We start from the raw sequence: 17,417 nt of genomic DNA, 5'->3' as shown, positions 1-17,417 counted from the left end.
TGAGTTGGACGAACTCAAACAAACAAATAAAATAAAATATTATCATTTCTAACAAAAAAAAATGATAATAAAGAAAAGAATCCTAGTAGAGAGTATAGTATATGAACTGCAAAGATTTGACTTGGTAGTATTGGATATTTAGTTTATGAAATTAATCTCCATCACCCTCTGACCAAGCTTAATTAGCTTAATATATTGTTGACTTGGTAGTATTGGATATTTAGTTTATGAAATTAATCTCCATCACCCTCTGACCAAGCTTAATTAGCTTAATATATTGTTATCACAACATTTGGAGACTTGTAGTCCAAGCTATTTATTTTGAGAAAAAAACAACCTTCAAACGAAAAGACCATGAATACAATCAGGTGGAGCATCACTCCAGTATTCCGAATCAACAGACAAGTTAACTCTAACACTTCTTGCCAATCTATGAGCCCAACTATTAATATCACGCTTTACAAACGTAACCACAACCTGTTCACAACTTCGCATGAGCTCCAAAATTGATCGAACCACCACTCCCAAGTACGTCGTGTCGCATTGTTTTTGTTTGAGTTTGGCCACCATTACCATACAGTCCGTTTCAACAATGAACCTCTGAGTAGGCATGTTATCCATTATCCAAGTTAACACTTCCTTGATCGTCATTGCCTCTGCGACCTGCGGATTATTTATGCAATTTAAAGTCCCACAACTCGCAGCAACAAACTGTTTATCATGATCACAAACAATAAAACCAAAACCTACCTTTCCCTCCTCCGGAAACAATGCAGCATCGACATTCACCTTCATCACTCCTATCGGAGGCGGCATCCATGCACTAGGTGATGAGTTCACAATCTGCATGTCATTTTGAATATTCTGACCGCCCCATGCACTCCTCTCATTCCACCTCTTCATCTTTGCCATTACTGCATTAAAAACAGCAGTAGTATCCCATAATTCCCCATGCCAAATCAGATTGTTTCTAGCCAACCAAATCCCATCAATAAACCAAGCTACCAGTTCAATGGTTTGGGTCATACCTTCAAATACTTGCTGCATCCAACGCTGAAAGCCATAATTGCCCATAGGAGGAAGATCGCCTGGAAATAGAGCCCACACACCGCCAACACAGTGACAGAATTGAAATAGATGCTCCATAGACTCGTTCTGCTCACCACACAACGCACAAACATTTACCAGCTCCACCCTTCTCCTGGCTAATGCACCCCTGGTTGGCAATATGCCATGAACACAACGCCAAAGTAAATGGGCTAACCTTGGCGGCACGTCGATCTTCCATATTTTGGCCCAGTGTGTAAACGGCGTATCAAACTGCACCATTTGTTTTTCGCTCTGCAGCAATCTGTACGCCCCTCTAACTCTGTACAATCCACTATCATCCCACCTTCAATACCATTCATCCTCAGTTCGTACCTCAGCTAATGGCATCCGAGATATAACCTCGGCATCCCTCTCAGTTAATATTTCTCGTATCAACTCCAAATCCCATACAGTCCGGTCATGTTTAATAAGCTCAGCGACCTTCATATCAACCATACTATTTGATGGTATAGCTTCAACAAATGGATTGTCACGGTCGAAAAGCCACGGTTGCCACCATACACTAGTTTGGAAACCATTTCCTACCCTCCTACCAAGGCCCCTCATGATCACATGCTTCGCCGCCATAATACTCCTCCACGCATAACTTGGGTTGCGACCCACACACGCATCTAAGAAAGACCCATGCCTGAAATACTTCGCTTTTAGCAAAGTGGCTACTAAAGAGTTTGGATTTGTCAGAACCCGCCACCCTTGCTTACCGAGCATTGCAAGGTTGAAATCACGCAAACACTTAAATCCCAACCCACCTGCCGCCTTGTGAACACACAGTTTCTCCCACCGTAACCAATGCAGGCCAGTGCCTCCCTCCCGTGTCGCCACCAGAACCGAGCAAATGAACCTTCCAACTGTTTGCATAAATTCTGAGGCAGCAAGTAAACCCCCATAGTGTAAGTGGGCAATGCCTGTGCCACAGTCTTAATCAATATCTCTTTCCCGGCCTTTGACAGGAGACTCTTATGCCACCCACCTACACGAGCAGCAACCTTAGCTTGCACAAATGAAAAAACCTCAGACCGATTGCGACCAATATACGATGGCAATCCAAGGTATTTCCCAAAATCAGTAGTCTCTCTCACTCCTAGTATGCCCAACGTTTCCTCCCTCACTCCTTCAGGCGTATTCCTGCTAAAGGTTACATTAGATTTCTAGAAATTAACCATCTGACCTGAAGCGTGCTCATACTCCTCCAAACAACCTTTAATTACCTCAGCCTCCCTTTTATTCGCCTTAAAAAAGAGCAAACTATCATCTGCAAAAAACAAATGAGTTATAGATGGGGCTCCTCGGGCAATCCTGCAACCATGAATTCGTCCGCTGCTCTCAGCCTCCTTCAACAGAAATGACAACCCCTCCGCACAAAGAACAAATAAATATGGCGATAGGGGATCACCCTGACGTAAGCCACGTGTGGGGATAATTGGCACTAATCGACCATTTACCATTGCCCTATATCTGACCGTCGTGACACACATCATCAGCTTATCCACAAAGGCGTCATCAAAGCCTAGACTAACCAACAAGCGCCTCAAAAATGACCACTCTACACGGTCGTAAGCTTTCGCCATGTCTAGCTTCAGACCCGCCCAACCCGTAAGACCTTCTCTCTTAGAGTTTAGGAAGTGTCCCAACTCAGCAGCAATTAGAATATTGTCCGTGATTAACCTCCCGGCACAAATGCACTCTGCTCTACAGAAACAATCTTTGAGAGTACACTTTTCATTCTGTTGGCCAAGACCTTTGCCATGATTTTATAAATCACGTTACATAGCGCAATAGGCCTTAAGTCTGCCACCTTCTCCGGAATAATCTTCTTTGGTATAAGCACGAGTACTAGTAGGTAGCTAGTGACATAATTAAAAATAAAAATAAAAAATAAAAAATGGTCATTATACACACGTGTCCCTATCCATATATAACATGATATTTGACTTTGGTTCAATTGGTTGTATTAGAAGACTGAACTTTGTTAAATTGTAGTATAAGATTAGTTAACTTGACTTAGTATGTACCAATCCAAATGCATGGGTTATGCGTCAAAATAGTTGTTAAGAAATGGGAGAGGTACAACATTAGATTTTTCAAATTTTTTGGGCGATGGGAAACGCACAGAAGTAACTATTACTTGAAGGTGTATACGTATTTGGTATATTTTGATTTTGTGTAATAGCTTATGAATTACATAGAAAAGGTAAATCGCACTAAAATCTTATGCGATGAGCTCGACTAAGAAAATGTTATTAATAATTGAGCTTGTGACTTTAGAGAAAAGAATAAAGCTTCATTAATTTAAATCGTCATACAAGACATCGAACAAAGTTTGTTGAATTGGGGGGCAAGTAATCTACCTCCATCACTATTTGCAGAAATGGTTGAATTCAGGCCAACCCTAACCAAGTTGGTAGGACAGTTGATTTGATAATCACAAAGTGTCAAATTCAACTCCCCGTGAGAGATATTTTTTGCCTTATTAGTTTGAGTTGATTAGTTATAGGTAACCTAGATTGGTTTACCTCTTTATGGTTATTTTTCAATTAGGATCATATGACGAACTTTACTTATAGTGTACATTCAAGTAGTGGTTTCGGATTCTTTCAAGAATAAAATATTTGGTTGAATTGTAAGTGACAACCAAATAGGAAGTCCATCAACAAATACGCAAATCGAAAGCATTCCAAAATGTCAACTGAACCGGTGGTAGTGTAACTTGGATGGGAAGTATACGTAAAATGCCGTCCAAAATGAAAAAAGAAAAAAGAAAAAAACTATTTGAAGCAGGTTGATCTATAAGAGCATGATCATCAATATTATTATTATTATTATTATTATTATTATTATTATTTAATGGAGGAGAAATAATGATGAGATGAAGGAGAGAGTACGAAGGAAAGAGAAGAAAATAAATTTGTAAAAATTGAGGATTTTTTTTTTGGGGCTCAATTTAACTCATTTTAAAACACAATAACAATAAAGGTGCCATAACACTACGCCTTTTTTGCTTTTGTTTCTGTTTTTTTGTTTTTTGTTTTTTCACTCATTTAAAATAACAATAGTGGTGCTATCACACTACATTTTATTTTTTTGAAAATCAAAGGTCCCACCGAGATTTGAACTCGAGTTACTAGATTCAGAGTCCAATGTCCTGACCACTAGACCATGGGACCTTGATTCACACTACGTAGTAATTGGCAAAAAACACAATATTTAATTTATTCAATAATACAATAATTACACAACACATTTATTTTCGGTTGACGGTCTCAACACATTTATTTTTTGTTTGACGGTCTCACCATTGCTTTTAACATGATTTGTAATAAGTGTCACCATAAATCATAATTATTGATTGATTACGGTGAACCGATAGCCTCACAAAAAATTAAATAATGTTGTTTTTACTTTGTGATTTTACCTCATATGTTTCACATCTTATCACATTATAAATGTCTTTTCATTCATTAGTTATTGTGAATTGACCAACTCTTTCCAATGTTAAAATATAAATCTATCTATTAATTAAATATAAAAAGAATTAATCAAATATTGTCATCTAAGGGTAAAATTATGAGTGCCAAAGACCTTGTGGTCTAATGGCATTTGGTTTTTCGGTAAACACTCTCACATGGATGATGGGAGTGGGTTTGTCTACATTGTAACAGAGTCAGTAGTACTCAAAAAAATTATATAAGATGATATACAATTTATTTATTTATCCCTTCGGACTTTGTATTCTTTTTTTGAGAATAAAAACTTAGTTCATTAAATCATCAGACAATCACCAAGAAAAAGAGGAGGGTTATCGAACCACTCCCCGCAACCTGACTCAGAAACGGCCTCCCTAGCAACAATGTGGGCGGCATGATTCGCAGATCGCTTTACAAAACGAAAATCAACACCACCTAATGAGGATGCTAATTCCTTTATATCCCCTATTATTAAACCAAAAGCAGAATTAAAAGTAGGACTAAAAATAGCTTTAAAAACTAGTTGAGAGTCTGTTTCCACGTCAACGTCCCCCATCCCCGTATCCTTCAACCAGCTCAGAGCTTCTCTCATACTAGTTGCCTCAGCCTCCTTCACTCCATATAAGCCATGCATGCACATATTCTTTGCAGCCAGAAATATGCCATTATGATCCCTCAACACCCATCCAAAGCCCATAACACCATTGTTACCATCTAAAGCAGCATCAGTATGTAGCTTCAACCTCCCATAATGTGGAGGTTCCCACCGAATTGCAGATGACGTAGGTGTAGGCATAGTACTAGAGTCCACAACAGCAAGCCAATTATCCAGAAATAATAGAGCTTGGCGTGCCATCAAGAGGAGATCAAAATTCTCGCCATTCCACACACATGCATTTCGACTGGACCAAATACCCCAACATATCATAATAAATTTTGGTATCATTTCATCAGTAAGGGCATCAAAACAACTAAAAAACCAGTCAGTAAACACATTACCAATAGCATGCGGCACAGATAAACCAACAACATCATACGCTCTTCTTGCTTCATGGCATTGTGCAAATAGGTGTAATGCACTCTCATCTTCCGTCCTGCACATGTGACAAATCAGAGAACAATCAACATGTTTCCTTATAAGAGCATCTCGGGTTGGCAAAAAAGGTGATGCCATCTGCCAACAAAAGGATTTAACCTTTGGTGGCACAGAAATATTCCAAATTTTTCGCCAAGGGCGGTCATCTTGAACCACTCCCAGTTGGCGCTTATAGCAAGATTTAACAGTATAATCACCTTTCAAGTCCCAATGCCAAACCCATGAGTCCGGAGGCTTACGAACACTGATTGGGATTTGCAAGATAAAATTGGCATCCCTCTCGTTAAAAATGTCTTTCACACACTGAACATCCTAACCCGTACCTTGCTCATTGAAAAGTGAGACCACAGGAGCATTAGCAATAGTTTCATGCAGTTCAGTTTGAATAAACGGATGATCCTCAGCTGGCAACCACGCATCTTTACCAATAATAGTACTAGAATTCATTCTCACTCTTCGTGTTATTGTGAATCTACCTTTTATCATTTATCATCTGACTAGAACTCTTTATATTCTTATAATAAATACATTTTATCATTTATCATCTGACTAGAATTCTTTATATTCTTATAATAAATACATCTCTTCAGGTACTTTGTAAATTGGATTGACCAAAAATAAAATCATTCCCATAACTATTATATTTGTTCTCACATAGTATTAGTAGACCAAACTATCCATGGCTGTAAGCCCTACCAGACCACTAACCTTGACAGCGCGCCACTGTTGACTGGCGACACCGTTTCGTCATCCCCTTGCACCATCTCTAATATTGCCTATCCAACCCAGCCCCGATAAATACTCTACAAATAGCTCATCAATTTATGTCCATTAAGCTTATATTACTTTCTCAAACACCATATGTTCTTGAATACTCAACTTGTTCCCTTTTTCCGCGGTCATCCTTTCCCATTGAAGGTATGTTACTGTGCCTGACATTGTTTATTCAGGCTCCGAATGAGTTTTCCGTTGTAGCCAATTATACCAAAAAAAAAATTGGGTCTATCAAGATTCTTCTATATTGTCCATGCTCATATCATTTCTGTCCGATAAAGTTTTGTATGTTGCAATAGGACATAGCACGCCTGGGTCCTATGGCAGGCTATTAAAGGCGCTTTTGAGTATTTCTCTCTAGCACGATCTCTGCGTCTCCTTAGTTAGTTATAGTCTCTACGCCATGCATATTTCACTATGAGTGAGTATCTTGACATAGCCTAGGTTTTGATTGGACTTCTTGCAGACGTCGTCGGCCAACCAATTAGTTTGAATGAACATAATCTCTATATGTTCAAAGCCCTCCACCTTGAGTATCGTGCACTGGTCTCCTCATTGACCAACTGACAGACATTTTTCCCCAAGCTAAGCCGCTAAGGCTGACCTTATCCCTAAAATTCTACCCACTTTCTAAATGACATTGCACAACACATGGATTTCTTCTTCTTTTTTACATTTTTTTGCTTGCCTACGTGTTTAGCAAACTTGCTAGCAAGTTTGCAAACACTTAAAGGCTGCCATTTTTTTTACTATTTCGGCAGCTTTTGCTGTCTTTTGGCAACAAAAGCTGCCATAATTTTTTTTTTTTTTTACTTTTTGATTTTTTTTATTATTTTATTATTATATATATAATATAAAATGAAAGTGGGTCTCATTTTAGAAAGTGAGATAAATTTACAGGGATGTAGAATAAATAGTAGAGAATTTGTAAATTTGATGATGTGGAAATGGGACCCATTTTAAAAAGTGAGAGAAACTTGCTGGGTTAAGATTAGCCTAGTCACAACATTCATTTAGATACTTGAAGCTTTCAATTCTTTGATTCAATCAATGCTCAAAATTTAAACATGATCGAGTACTGAGTAGTGACATAATTAAAAATAAAACAAAATTTAAAAATGGAATAAACAATTGAATATTTTTAATATGCATTTGTTATTTAAAAGTGGAATAAATTTTATTAAAAATTCACCCGAAGAAATTGTGGAAACTTCGAAAGGATAAATATTAAATATTTTTGGACATTAATTATAAGGGTCATTATACACAGGTGTCCCTATCCATATTTTGGGGGGGGTGAGGGGTGTCCCTATCCATATATAACATGATATTTGACTTTGGTTCAATTGGTTGTATTAGAAGACTGAACTTTATTAAGTTATTGTAGTATAAGATTAGTTAACTTGACTTAGTATGTACCAATCCAAATGGGGTGATGCGTCAAAATAGTTGTTAGGAAACGGGAGAGGTCCAACATTTTTTCTCGAAAACTGGAGAAATTTTCTAGTTAGTAAACGGACTCAGATTTTTCAATTTTTTGGGTAATGAGAAACCCACAACTATTATTTGAAGGTGTTTACTGAGTATACTTTGATTATAAACTACATAGGAAAGGTAAATTACACTAGAAAAATCTTGTGCGTCGAGCTCGACTAAGAAAGTATTGTCACTAATTGAACTCATGACTTTCGAGAAAAGAGTAAAGCTTCATTAATTTAAATCATCATACAAGACATCGAGCAAAGTTGGTTGAATTGGGGGCAAGTAATCTACCTCCATCACTATTTGCAGATATGGTTGAATTGGGGCAACTCTAACTAAGTTAGACAGTTGACTTGATAAGTTGATAATCACAAGGTGCATGTTAATTCATTCGACTCCCCGTGAAAGATGTCTATTGACATTATTGGTTTTCCGACGCCAGTATAAGGAAATAAAGTTAGTTTCTCTAATAACTATAACATTTTGGCAAAGTAATAAACGCTTAATTTTGAATTGGTATCATAGTATGTAACTTGTTCATGAACTAAAACGTAAAACAAGTTGGATTTCCAGGAATATCATGCTCGACACGGGATTACTCGCAATGGATTCATATTTCATACCATTGTTTTTTATTAGGGTGTCTCACTTTGTGATTAAGAGTAATCTAAGTACTTAACAACTTGAATCGGATAAAAAAGTACTTAACAACTAATAAAATGAATTTTAATTTGGGAGTTGGAGTAGTTCCAACAAGCTAACAAGTGACCAATTCGGAGAGTTCACTATAGTACTAATTTACACATGATGTTTGTCCAATTCTTGTAGTTGGTGATGAGAGATCACAAAATTTCAAAAGCACAATAAGGCTTGAGGAAAAAGGAGTTGAATTAGTAATTAATCCCGGCCCTTAAAAATACTAATTCTTCATTAAACCTATAAATTGGTGACTAAGTCTTAGAAGACATGCCTATAAATAGCCACCTATCCCATGCTTAGTATATCACAAACTCAACAAGTTTTAGCTTCTCTTACTCTATTCTTCTCTGCTAAACAATATGGCTCTTAGGTTTCTTTTGGTCGCCATTGGCGTTATGGCTTTGGCATCATCATTTGCCAATGCATCAGATCCCTCCCCTTTGCAGGATTTCTGTGTTGCAATTGATGATCCCAAGGGTGCTTGTAAGTATATCCAATTAAACTGTCTCAAACTGTTTTCTTTTAATATATAGGCTAAGTTTCTACTGTGTTATATATAGTACATACATTAAGTTTACTTCAAACCTTATATGTATAGTACTATTTATTGTAATGTAACCCTTTTTGTTTCTTTATTTGTGTTTGCAGTGTTCGTGAATGGAAAGTTTTGCAAGAATCCGGATGATGTCAATGCTGATGACTTCCTTTTTCGGGGTCTTAATAAGCCTGGAGACACGTCCAATCCGCTTGGTTCTAAGGTCTCAGCCGTGAATGTGGCCAATATAACAGGTCTAAATACTCTCGGCATTTCACTGGCTCGTATTGATTTTGCACCCTATGGCCTCAACCCTCCCCACACCCACCCTAGAGCAACTGAAGTCCTCGCTGTCTTGGAGGGCACCCTCTACGTTGGATTCGTTCTTTCTAACCCACCACCAGGAATGAAGAACAAGCTTTTTACAAAGACATTATACCCCGGAGATGTTTTTGTGTTCCCAGAAGGCCTCATTCATTTCCAATTCAACGTAGGGAAAACTAAAGCCGTTGCATTTGCTGGTTTGAGTAGCCAAAATCCAGGAGTGATTACTATTGCTAATGCTGTCTTCGGTTCTGATCCACCAATCAATCCATATGTTCTCACTAAAGCCTTCCAAGTTGACGACAAAGTGATTAAATATCTTCAATCACAATTTTGGTACGACAACAACTAGAATCGGATAAAGCTGGTACACATTGGAGGTTCTTCCTTCACTGGATTCATAATTATTTATATTAATAAATAAACCGCCCTAGCTATGGTGCGCTTATAATAAACTCATACTGTATTTTGTTATTTTGACTATGTGTGGAAGTATGCGTGTATTGTCTACATCATATATCTTCTTTTTTGTTTTTGTTTTTATTTTTAATAAATAAAATAATATTTTTTGAGTGCTACTAATTCTAGTAGAGTGCATGTATGCTGTATCTATCTATTCATACTTTAATTTTTCAACCTATTAAAGTTCAAAAAGTTAATGCTCAACTGGAATTCGAACCTCTGACACTTCTCATTTCGAAGAGTAACATAAGTGCTGAACTATAAGTTACTTGACAATAAATAAAATAATATAATTAGATAAAAATATAATAACAGTTTATTACGTGCAAAGGATCTCTAACTAGTATCCATAATATCCATGCAAAATATAATGATTACAAATAGATCAAGAGTGAGTTTGATCGAAACAACTAGATTAATTATTCTCGCAAAATACATATCAATATTAGTTTTTTTTTTTAATTATTTTTTATTTACTTTAAAAAAAGCAAGCCGAGTCGACAGTCAAATCACCAAAAATTAAATCTGAATTAATTACCTACTCTTTATAAATAAAGCACAGTAGTGTGATGGTGTCGTCTCTACATGATATAGGATTTGTTTACTCCATTTCTTATAAATAAAGCACAGCATGAAAATTCTGATTAGCAAATTATCAATAAGCACATTACCACTACTCAATGAAACTCAAATGTTTGTAATAATGTACATAAAAAAAATACATAAATACTTACAATAGCAAATTTTAGAATTTATTTGTTTATTTATTTTTTGAATTGTGATATGTTTTTTATCATGACAAAATTTATACATAAAAGTTTTTGATACAATTAAATGAATAATATTTAATTTTACGGGAAAATCCGCAGCCGCTATTTGAAGGTGTGGTTTGGATGAAACTCACATTGTGACCCTAGTTATTTTTTTGGTAAATTCACGGAGTCTTTCTCTGTCCGTTTAACGGTCCAGGTCCACCCACGTTCGTTCCGAGAGGCACAGGAGTTGGTCCAAGGGGAATCGTCACTTGTGGGAATCGAACCCGGGTTCTCCCGGAATTCTTCCCCACAAAGAAAGCTCACTTGCCTTGTTGGTAAAGAAACACAATGAACTAAACTAGCCTATGTTGTCTATAGTTGACAAACTTAAATCAAAAAAGTCAATATATAACTCTGATGAGAAGTCAAACTTGAAATCTTGTAATTACTAAGCGAATTATACGATGAACTCACCCGTATTCAATTTTACCGGCCATATTGTTGTGGAAGAGATCGATATTAAAAGTAACATGTTTAAATTAAATAGACAATAACGTATAAATTACATTTTGGGGGGGGGGGGGGTAAATTTGACCTAGTTATGACTTATGAAGGCATTGAACTATGGGGTAAATCCAATAATCAAGTTGCGTGATAATCAAAACTTCCAAATTCAATTCTCGTGAGAGCGGACTATTTGTTCTAATTTGACTATTTGAGCTAATTAACTATAAACGACATAGATTGATTTATCTATCCTTTGCTGGTTAGAGTCACAAGGCGAACTTCATTTAGAGTGCACATTTAGATAGTGAGAGTAATATTTATTTTTAATTTAAAAGGAATAAATTTCATTAAATAAATTTCATTAAAGGATGGAAATAAAATATTTTTGGACGTTAATATAAGTGTTATTATATACATGGCAAATTATACTGTGGATCACAGTTCATATTACAATGTGGATCATTAATAAATATTAATTTTTAATGCCCTGAATGTACATAATTTGTATATTGAAGATTTATTATTTATTAGTATATCAATTAATGATCTTTTAGTACATAAATAATGTCCTTGTATATTAAAATTGTACGTAAATGATCTACCTTACAAGGTGAACCATAGTTGATGGTATAATGTTTGTATAAACACAAGTGTCCTTATCCATATTAACATGATCTTTGACTTTAGGTGTACTGTATTAGAAGATTGAGCTTTAATAAACTATAGTATAATATTAGTTAACTTAGTTTGAATCAATCCAAATAGGCCGGGTTATGTGTCAAAATAGTTGTTAGGAAATGGGACAGTTTCAACATGAGATAATCCCACAACAGATATTAGATATGGTTAAGTTTGGTGTTATTTAATAATATCAAGTAATATGAAGTATTTTTTTTTCTTGTACATAATATTGTCGATGAACTAACAAGTATTCATGGATGTTAATGATAACATATATCCAATTGCATCAACAACGCACAACTAACATGTTCTATATTAACATTTGTTCAACATATATGGGAATTGTAGTTGTTGCGAACTCTCTATGATTAATTGTTTAAGAGGCTATATTCAAAAAAAAATAAAATTGTTTAAGAGGTTACTGATTGTTTCACTAAGGCTCGATCTCGTGACCTCTCATATGAAAAAATCATTATATATCATTTGAGCACAAGGTGTTTGACAATAATTTATGAATTTTGGGAGTTAGAGGAGTGGTTCCAACAAGCTAACAAATGACCAATTCGAAGAGTTCAGTGATGTTTGTTCAATTCTTGTAGTTGGTGATGAGAGATTACAAAATTTCAAAAACACACTAAGGCTTGAAGAAAAAGGAATTGAATTAGTAATCCCATAAAATTACTAATTCTTCATTAAACCTATAAATTGGTGACTAAGTCTTAGAAGACATGCCTATAAATAGCCACCCCTCCCATGCTTAGTTCCTCACCACCTCAACAAGTTTTAGCTTCTCTTACTCTATTCTTCTCTGCTAAATATGGCTCTTAGGTTTCTTTTGGTCGCCATTGGCGTTATGGCTTTGGCATCTTCATTTGCCAATGCATCAGATCCCTCCCCTTTGCAGGATTTCTGTGTTGCAATTGATGATCCCAAGGATGCTTGTAAGTATATCTAAATAAACTGTCTCGATCAAACTATTTTCTTTTGATATATAGACTAATGTTTTTATTTATATAACATTAAATTTACTTCAACCATGATATGTATAGTACTATTTATTGTAGTATAACCCTTTTTGTTTCTTTACAAGTATTTTCATCCGCCTGGTGAACGGAATGGATTTGTTATAATATTTTAAAAATATTTAGATTTATATACAATTATATAAATTATAACAACGAATATTATATAGTGCAATTGATGAAATGGGTTGGATTGATTATGATTTTTTTTTTTTTTTTTTATGTTATCCTTGCTTGAATTCAAGCAAATAATTGTCGAATTACTCGCGTGGGATGCACCGATAAAATTATTTATTATATATTTAGATAATGAAATTAGAGATGAAATTATAAACAATTCTAATTGTCCAATTGCACAATTATTATTTGTGTTTGCAGTGTTCGTGAATGGAAAGTTTTGCAAGAATCCCGACGAAGTCAATGCTGATGACTTCTTTTTCCGTGGTCTTAATAAGCCTGGAGACACGTCCAATCCGCTTGGTTCTAAGGTTTCAGCAGTGAATGTGGCCAATCTAACAGGTCTGAACACTCTCGGCATTTCACTGGCTCGTATTGATTTTGCACCCTATGGCCTCAACCCTCCCCACACCCACCCTAGAGCAACTGAAGTCATTGCTGTTTTGGAGGGCACCTTCTACGTTGGATTTGTTCTTTCTAACCCAGCACCAGGAATGAAGAACAAGCTCTTTACTAAGACATTATACCCCGGAGATGTTTTTGTGTTCCCAGAAGGCCTCATTCATTTCCAATTCAACATAGGAAAAACCCCAGCCGTTTTATTTGCTGCTCTGAGTAGCCAAAATCCAGGAGTGATTACAATTGCCAATGCAGTCTTCGGTTCTGATCCACCAATCAATCCATATGTTCTCACTAAAGCCTTCCAAGTTGACGACAAAGTGATTAAATATCTTCAATCACAATTTTGGTACGACAACAACTAGAATCGGATAAAGCTGGTACACATTGAAGGTTCTTCCTTCACTGGATTCATAATTATTTATATTAATAAATAAACCGCCCTAGCGATGGTGCACTTATAATAAACTCATACTGTATTTTGTTATTTTGACTATGTGTGGAAGTATGCGTGTATTGTCTACATCATATATCTTCTTTTTTGTTTTTGTTTTTATTTTTAATAAATAAAATAATATTTTTTGAGTGCTACTAATTCTAGTAGAGTGCATGTATGCTGTATCTATCTATTCATACTTTAATTTTTCAACCTATTAAAGTTCAAAAAGTTAATGCTCAACTGAAATTCGAACCTGTGGCACCTCTCATTTCGAAGAGTAACATAAGTGCTGAACTATAAGCCACTTGGAAATAAATAAAATAATATAATTAGATAAAATAATAATAACAGTTTATTACGTGCATTTTTTTACACGTGCAAAGGATCTCTAACTAGTATCCATAATATCCATGGAAAATATAATGATTACAAATAGATCAAGAGTAAGTTTGATCGAAACAACTAGGTTAATTATTCTTGCAAAATACATATCAATATTAGTTTTTTATTTTTAAAATAATTTTTTTATTTACTTTAAAAAAGCAAGCCGAGTCGACAGTCAAATCACTAAAAACTAAATCTGAATTAATTACCTACTCTTTATAAATAAAGCACAGTAGTGTGATGGTGTCGTCTCTACATGATATAGGATTTGTTTACTCCATTTCTTATAAATAAAGCACAGCATGAAAATTCTGATTAGCAAATTATCAATAAGCACATTACCACTACTCAATGAAACTCAAATGTTTGTAAAATTAATGTACATAAAATACATAAATACTTACAATAGCAAAATTTAGAATTTATTTGTTTATTTATTTTTTGAATTGTCATATGTTTTTTTTTATCATGACAGAATTTATACATAAAACTTTTGATACAAATAATATTTAATTTTACTTTTGATTTACGAAAAAATCCGCAGCGGCTACTTAAACCACTTGGAGGTGTGTTCTGGATGAAGCCCGCCTTGTGACCTTAGTCAGTAAAGAACCACAATAAGGTAAACCAACCTATGTTGCCTCTAGTTGACCAACTTAAATCATGAAAAGCAATACACAACTCCGATGAGAAGTCAAACTTGAAATCTTGTGGTTACTAAGCCAAAATAGATAAATTACAAATATTTTTTGTGTAAATTTGACCTAGTTATGACTAATGAAGGCATTGAACTATGGGGTAGTAAATCCAATATAATAATCAAGTTGCGTGATAATCAAAACTTCCAAATCCAATTCTCGTGATAGCGGTCTATTTGTCCTTCTTAATTTGAGCTAATTAACTATAAGCGACATAAGTGGAGTTTAAAAAAAAAAAAAAACTATAAGCGACATAAGCGGAGTTTTCAAAAAAAAAAAAAAACTATAAGCGACATCAGTTGATTTATCTCCTTGTGATCCTTTGCTGGTTAGGGTTATAAGGAGAACTTCATTTAGAACACACCTTTAGATAGTGAGAGTAATATGTATTTGTAATTTAAAAGTGGAATAAGTTTCATTAAAAAAAAAACCAGAAGCAGGTGAGGAGACTCGAAAAGGATGGAAATAAAATATGTTTGGACGTTAATATAAGTGTTATTATATACACGGCAAATTATACGGTAGAACATTAATAAATGTTAATTTTTAATATACTAAATATACATTATTTGTATATTGAAGATTTATTATTTAGTAGTATATCAAATAATGATCCTTTAGTACATAATTTTTTTTTGGGTGAAATTAAGTACATAAATAATATACCTTCAAAAATTAAATATTTAATGTATTAAAAATAAAATTTTAATATATTAAAATTGTACATAAATGATCTACCTTACCAGGTGAATCATAGTTCATGCTATAATATTTGTATAAACACAAGTGTCTTTATCCATATTAACATGATCTTTGACTTTAATTTAGGTGTATTAGAAGATTGAACTTTAATAAACTATTGTATAATATTAGTTAACTTGACTTAGTTTGAACCAATCCAAATAGGCCGGGTTATGTGTCAAAATAGTTGTTAGGAAATGGGACAGTTTCAACCTTAGATAACCCCATAACAGATATTAGATATTTTTAATAACTTAATATTGGTGTTATTTAATAATATCAAGTATAATGAAGTATATTTTTTCTTGTACATAATATTGTCGATGAACTAACAAGTATTCATGGTTGTTGATAACATATATCCAATTGCATCAACAACGCACAACTAACATGTTCTTTATTAACATTTGTTCAAAATGGGAATTGTAGTTGCGAACTCTCTATGATTAGTTGTTTAAGAAGTTGCAGATTGCTCGATCTCATGACCTCCCATATAGAAAAATTACTACACGCCATAGCACAAAATGCTTGATAGTAATTTATGAATTTTGGGAGTTGGAGGAGTAGTTCCAACAAGCTAACAAATGACCAATTCGAAGAGTTCAGTGATGTCTGTTCAATTCTTGTAGTTGGTGATGAGAGATTACAAAATTTCAAAAACACACTAAGGCTTGAAGAGAAAGGAATTGAATTAGTAATCCCATAGAAATACTAATTCTTCACTAAACCTATAAATTGGTGACTAAGTCTTAGAAGACATGTCTATAAATAGCCACCCCTCCCATGCTTAGTTCCTCACCACCTCAACAAGTTTTAGCTTCTCTTACTCTATTCTTCTCTGCTAAACATGGCTCTTAAGTTTCTTTTTGTCGCCATTGGCGTTATGGCTTTGGCATCTTCATTTGCCAATGCATCAGATCCCTCCCCTTTGCAGGATTTCTGTGTTGCAATTGATGATCCCAAGGATGCTTGTAACAACGAATATTATATAGTGCAATTGATGAAATGGGTTGGATTGATTATGTTTTTTTTTTTTTTTTTTTTTTTTATGTTATCCTTGCTTGAATTCAAGCAAATAATTGTCGAATTATTCGTGTGGGATGCACGGATAAAATTATTTATTATATATTTAGATAATGAAATTAGAGATGAAATTATAAACAATTCTAATTGTCCAATTGCACAATTATTATTTGTGTTTGCAGTGTTCGTGAATGGAAAGTTTTGCAAGAATCCCGACGAAGTCAATGCTGATGACTTCTTTTTCCGTGGTCTTAATAAGCCTGGAGACACGTCCAATCCGCTTGGTTCTAAGGTTTCAGCAGTGAATGTGGCCAATCTAACAGGTCTGAACACTCTCGGCATTTCACTGGCTCGTATTGATTTTGCACCCTATGGCCTCAACCCACCCTCCCACACCCACCCTAGAGCAACTGAGTCATTGCTGTTTTGGAGGGCACCTTCTACGTTGGATTTGTTCTTTCTAACCAGCACCAGGAATGAAGAACAAGCTCTTTACTAAGACATTATACCCGGAGATGTTTTTGTGTTCCAGAAGGCCTCATTCATTTTCCAATTCAACATAGGAAAAACCCCAGCCGTTTTATTTGCTGCTCTGAGTGCCAAAATCCAGGAGTGATTACAATTGCATGCAGTCTTCGGTTTCTG

At 35.0% G+C, this 17,417-nt stretch overlaps 3 protein-coding genes, 1 non-coding gene and 1 pseudogene across 4 annotated transcripts; 3 read left to right on the top strand and 2 right to left on the bottom strand.

The window, feature by feature from the left end:
- Window positions 1–4,202: 4,202 nt before the first annotated feature.
- On the bottom strand, window positions 4,203–4,274 carry TRNAQ-CUG. Its single transcript has one exon. It is a non-coding gene; the product is annotated as a tRNA-Gln (tRNA).
- Window positions 4,275–4,869: 595 nt separating this feature from the next.
- On the bottom strand, window positions 4,870–6,434 carry LOC116020496. Its single transcript, XM_031260968.1, has 2 exons — window positions 6,379–6,434; window positions 4,870–5,668 (listed from the first exon to the last, which is right to left on the bottom strand). Exons 1-2 carry the CDS (start codon window positions 6,432–6,434, stop codon window positions 4,870–4,872), a joined length of 855 nt encoding a protein of 284 aa, XP_031116828.1.
- A 2,513-nt stretch (window positions 6,435–8,947) lies between these two features.
- Window positions 8,948–10,066, top strand: LOC116020706 (germin-like protein subfamily 1 member 13). Its single transcript, XM_031261201.1, has 2 exons — window positions 8,948–9,108; window positions 9,274–10,066. The coding sequence occupies exons 1-2, from the start codon at window positions 8,985–8,987 to the stop codon at window positions 9,834–9,836; spliced, it is 687 nt and encodes a 228-aa protein (XP_031117061.1). The 5' UTR covers window positions 8,948–8,984; the 3' UTR covers window positions 9,837–10,066.
- Window positions 10,067–12,671: 2,605 nt separating this feature from the next.
- On the top strand, window positions 12,672–14,082 carry LOC116020705 (germin-like protein subfamily 1 member 13). Its single transcript, XM_031261200.1, has 2 exons — window positions 12,672–12,830; window positions 13,290–14,082. The coding sequence occupies exons 1-2, from the start codon at window positions 12,707–12,709 to the stop codon at window positions 13,850–13,852; spliced, it is 687 nt and encodes a 228-aa protein (XP_031117060.1). The 5' UTR covers window positions 12,672–12,706; the 3' UTR covers window positions 13,853–14,082.
- Window positions 14,083–16,585: 2,503 nt separating this feature from the next.
- On the top strand, window positions 16,586–17,388 carry LOC116020495 (annotated as a pseudogene).
- Window positions 17,389–17,417: the final 29 nt, after the last annotated feature.

This window comes from Ipomoea triloba, chromosome 5, assembly GCF_003576645.1.
Source record: "Ipomoea triloba cultivar NCNSP0323 chromosome 5, ASM357664v1".
Taxonomy (NCBI): Eukaryota; Viridiplantae; Streptophyta; class Magnoliopsida; order Solanales; family Convolvulaceae; genus Ipomoea; species Ipomoea triloba.
The sequence above is the reverse complement of the archived record's forward strand: the minus strand, read 5'-3'. Positions and strand labels throughout refer to the sequence as shown.

Bases quoted from the DNA above. Each gene is read 5' to 3' on its own strand.
- LOC116020706 (XM_031261201.1), top strand. From the start codon at position 8,985: ATGGCTCTTAGGTTTCTTTTGGTCGCCATTGGCGTTATGGCTTTGGCA. The intron at 9,109-9,273 runs GTAAGTATATCC...TTGTGTTTGCAG, and splicing joins TGATGATCCCAAGGGTGCTT to TGTTCGTGAATGGAAAGTTT.
- LOC116020705 (XM_031261200.1), top strand. From the start codon at position 12,707: ATGGCTCTTAGGTTTCTTTTGGTCGCCATTGGCGTTATGGCTTTGGCA. The intron at 12,831-13,289 runs GTAAGTATATCT...TTGTGTTTGCAG, and splicing joins TGATGATCCCAAGGATGCTT to TGTTCGTGAATGGAAAGTTT.
- LOC116020496 (XM_031260968.1), bottom strand. From the start codon at position 6,434: ATGGTGCAAGGGGATGACGAAACGGTGTCGCCAGTCAACAGTGGCGCG. The intron at 5,669-6,378 runs GTTAGTGGTCTG...TCACATGTGCAG, and splicing joins AACAGTGGCGCGCTGTCAAG to GACGGAAGATGAGAGTGCAT.